At 69.7% G+C, this 1665-nt stretch overlaps 1 protein-coding gene across 1 annotated transcript; it reads left to right on the plus strand.

The window, feature by feature from the left end:
• Positions 1-3: 3 nt before the first annotated feature.
• LOC121335571 (fukutin related protein) lies at positions 4-1183 on the plus strand (the record flags this gene model as incomplete). Its single annotated transcript, XM_041403856.1, has 1 exon — positions 4-1183. A coding segment is annotated over one exon (1176 nt), but the record flags the coding sequence as incomplete, so codon positions are not given.
• Positions 1184-1665: the final 482 nt, after the last annotated feature.

Here is a 1665-nt window from a genome sequence, read left to right on the forward strand (position 1 = left end):
GGCGTCAAAATGGTGGCGGCGGCCGTGGGGCGGCGGCGGCCGCGGTGTTTGAGCTTGGAGGTGGACGTCAAGGCGTGGACGGCGCGTTACGGCCACGCTGACCGGCAGAGTGACCAGGGGGGTGACCCAAAGGATGACCAGCAGGGTGACCACCACGGTGACCGGGAGGGTGACCCAAAGGATGACCAGCAGGGTGACCACCACGGTGACCACCACGGTGACCGCTGCGGCGCGCTGGACGGAGCCCCGGCCGTTGTCCTCCTCCGGACCCGCGACCTCTTCTCCCTGCCCTTCCCGCTGAGCCGTCCCGTGGTCACCTCGCTGTCCCTGCAGGCCGCCGCCCGCGGCTGGCGCCTGCTGCTGCTGCCGGCCTCCTTCCCTCTGGCGCCGCGGCCGCCTCCGTCCCCCCACGAGCGCCGCAGGGCCCAGACCGCGCTGGAATCTCGACGCCGCGCGCTGCTGGATCTCTTCGGCGTCAAGCTGGAGGTGCTGCCGGACGGCTCGCGGCGCTGGCACGGCTGCGCCAAGGACACGCCGCGCTGCTTCGGCACCGTGCTGCGCCAGACCCCCGAGTACCTGCTGGCCGGGCGCTGGACGCCGCCGTGCTGCCTGCGGGCGCTGCGCGCCACCGCCCGCCACGTCCTGGCGCAGCTGGAAGCGGCCGGAGTGCGGCACTGGCTGGAGGGAGGGACCCTCCTGGGCGCCGTCCGCCTCGGGGACATCATCCCCTGGGACTACGACGTGGACGTGGGGATCTACCGCGACGACGTCCCCAAGTGCCGCTGGCTGGCGGCGGTGGCGGCCACGGGCCGGCCGGTGGAGGACCCTCAAGGGTTTTTTTGGGAGAAAGCCACCGAGGGGGAGTTTTACCGGGTTCATTTCAGCCGTTCCAACCGGCTGCACGTGGACCTGTGGCCGTTCTACGTCCGGCCCGGCGGCGCCGGGGCCGTGATGACCAAGGACACGTGGTTGGGTCACCGGCAGGACGTGGAGTTCCCCGAGTCCTTCCTGGTGCCCCTGGGCACCGTGACGTTCGCGGGGGTGGCGGCCAAAGCGCCCAACGACCCCCGAGGGTTCCTGGAGCTCAAATTCGGGCCCGGGGCCATCGAGAGCCCCGAGTACCCCAACCCCGGGGTCAGGAGGTTGGCACAGGACGTGGGCAATAAAACCTCTCAGTGACATCTCTGATTGTCCCCTGTGTCACCTCTGGGGTCCCTGCGCCACCCCTGGGGTCCTTGTGCCACCCTTGAGGTCCCCAGTGCCACCCCTGGGGCCCCTGTGTCTCCTTTCAGGTCCCGGTGCCATCTTTGGGGTCCCTGTGCTACCTCTGGTGTCCCTGTGTCACCTCTGGGGTCCCTGCGCCACCCCTGGGGTCCTTGTGCCACCCTTGAGGTCCCCAGTGCCACCCCTGGGGCCCCTGTGTCTCCTTTCAGGTCCCGGTGCCATCTTTGGGGTCCCTGTGCTACCTCTGGTGTCCCTGTGTCACCTCTGGGGTCCCTGCGCCACCCCTGGGGTCCTTGTGCCACCCTTGAGGTCCCCAGTGCCACCCCTGGGGTCCCTGTGTCTCCTTTCAGGTCCCTGTGCCATCTTTGGGGTCCCAGTGCCACCTCTGGTGTCCCTGTGTCACCTCTGGGGTCTCTGTGCCACCTCTGGGGTCCCTGTGCC

This window comes from Onychostruthus taczanowskii, unplaced genomic scaffold, assembly GCF_017590055.1.
Source record: "Onychostruthus taczanowskii isolate IOZ18803 unplaced genomic scaffold, ASM1759005v1 scaffold2044, whole genome shotgun sequence".
NCBI lineage: Eukaryota > Metazoa > Chordata > Aves > Passeriformes > Passeridae > Onychostruthus > Onychostruthus taczanowskii.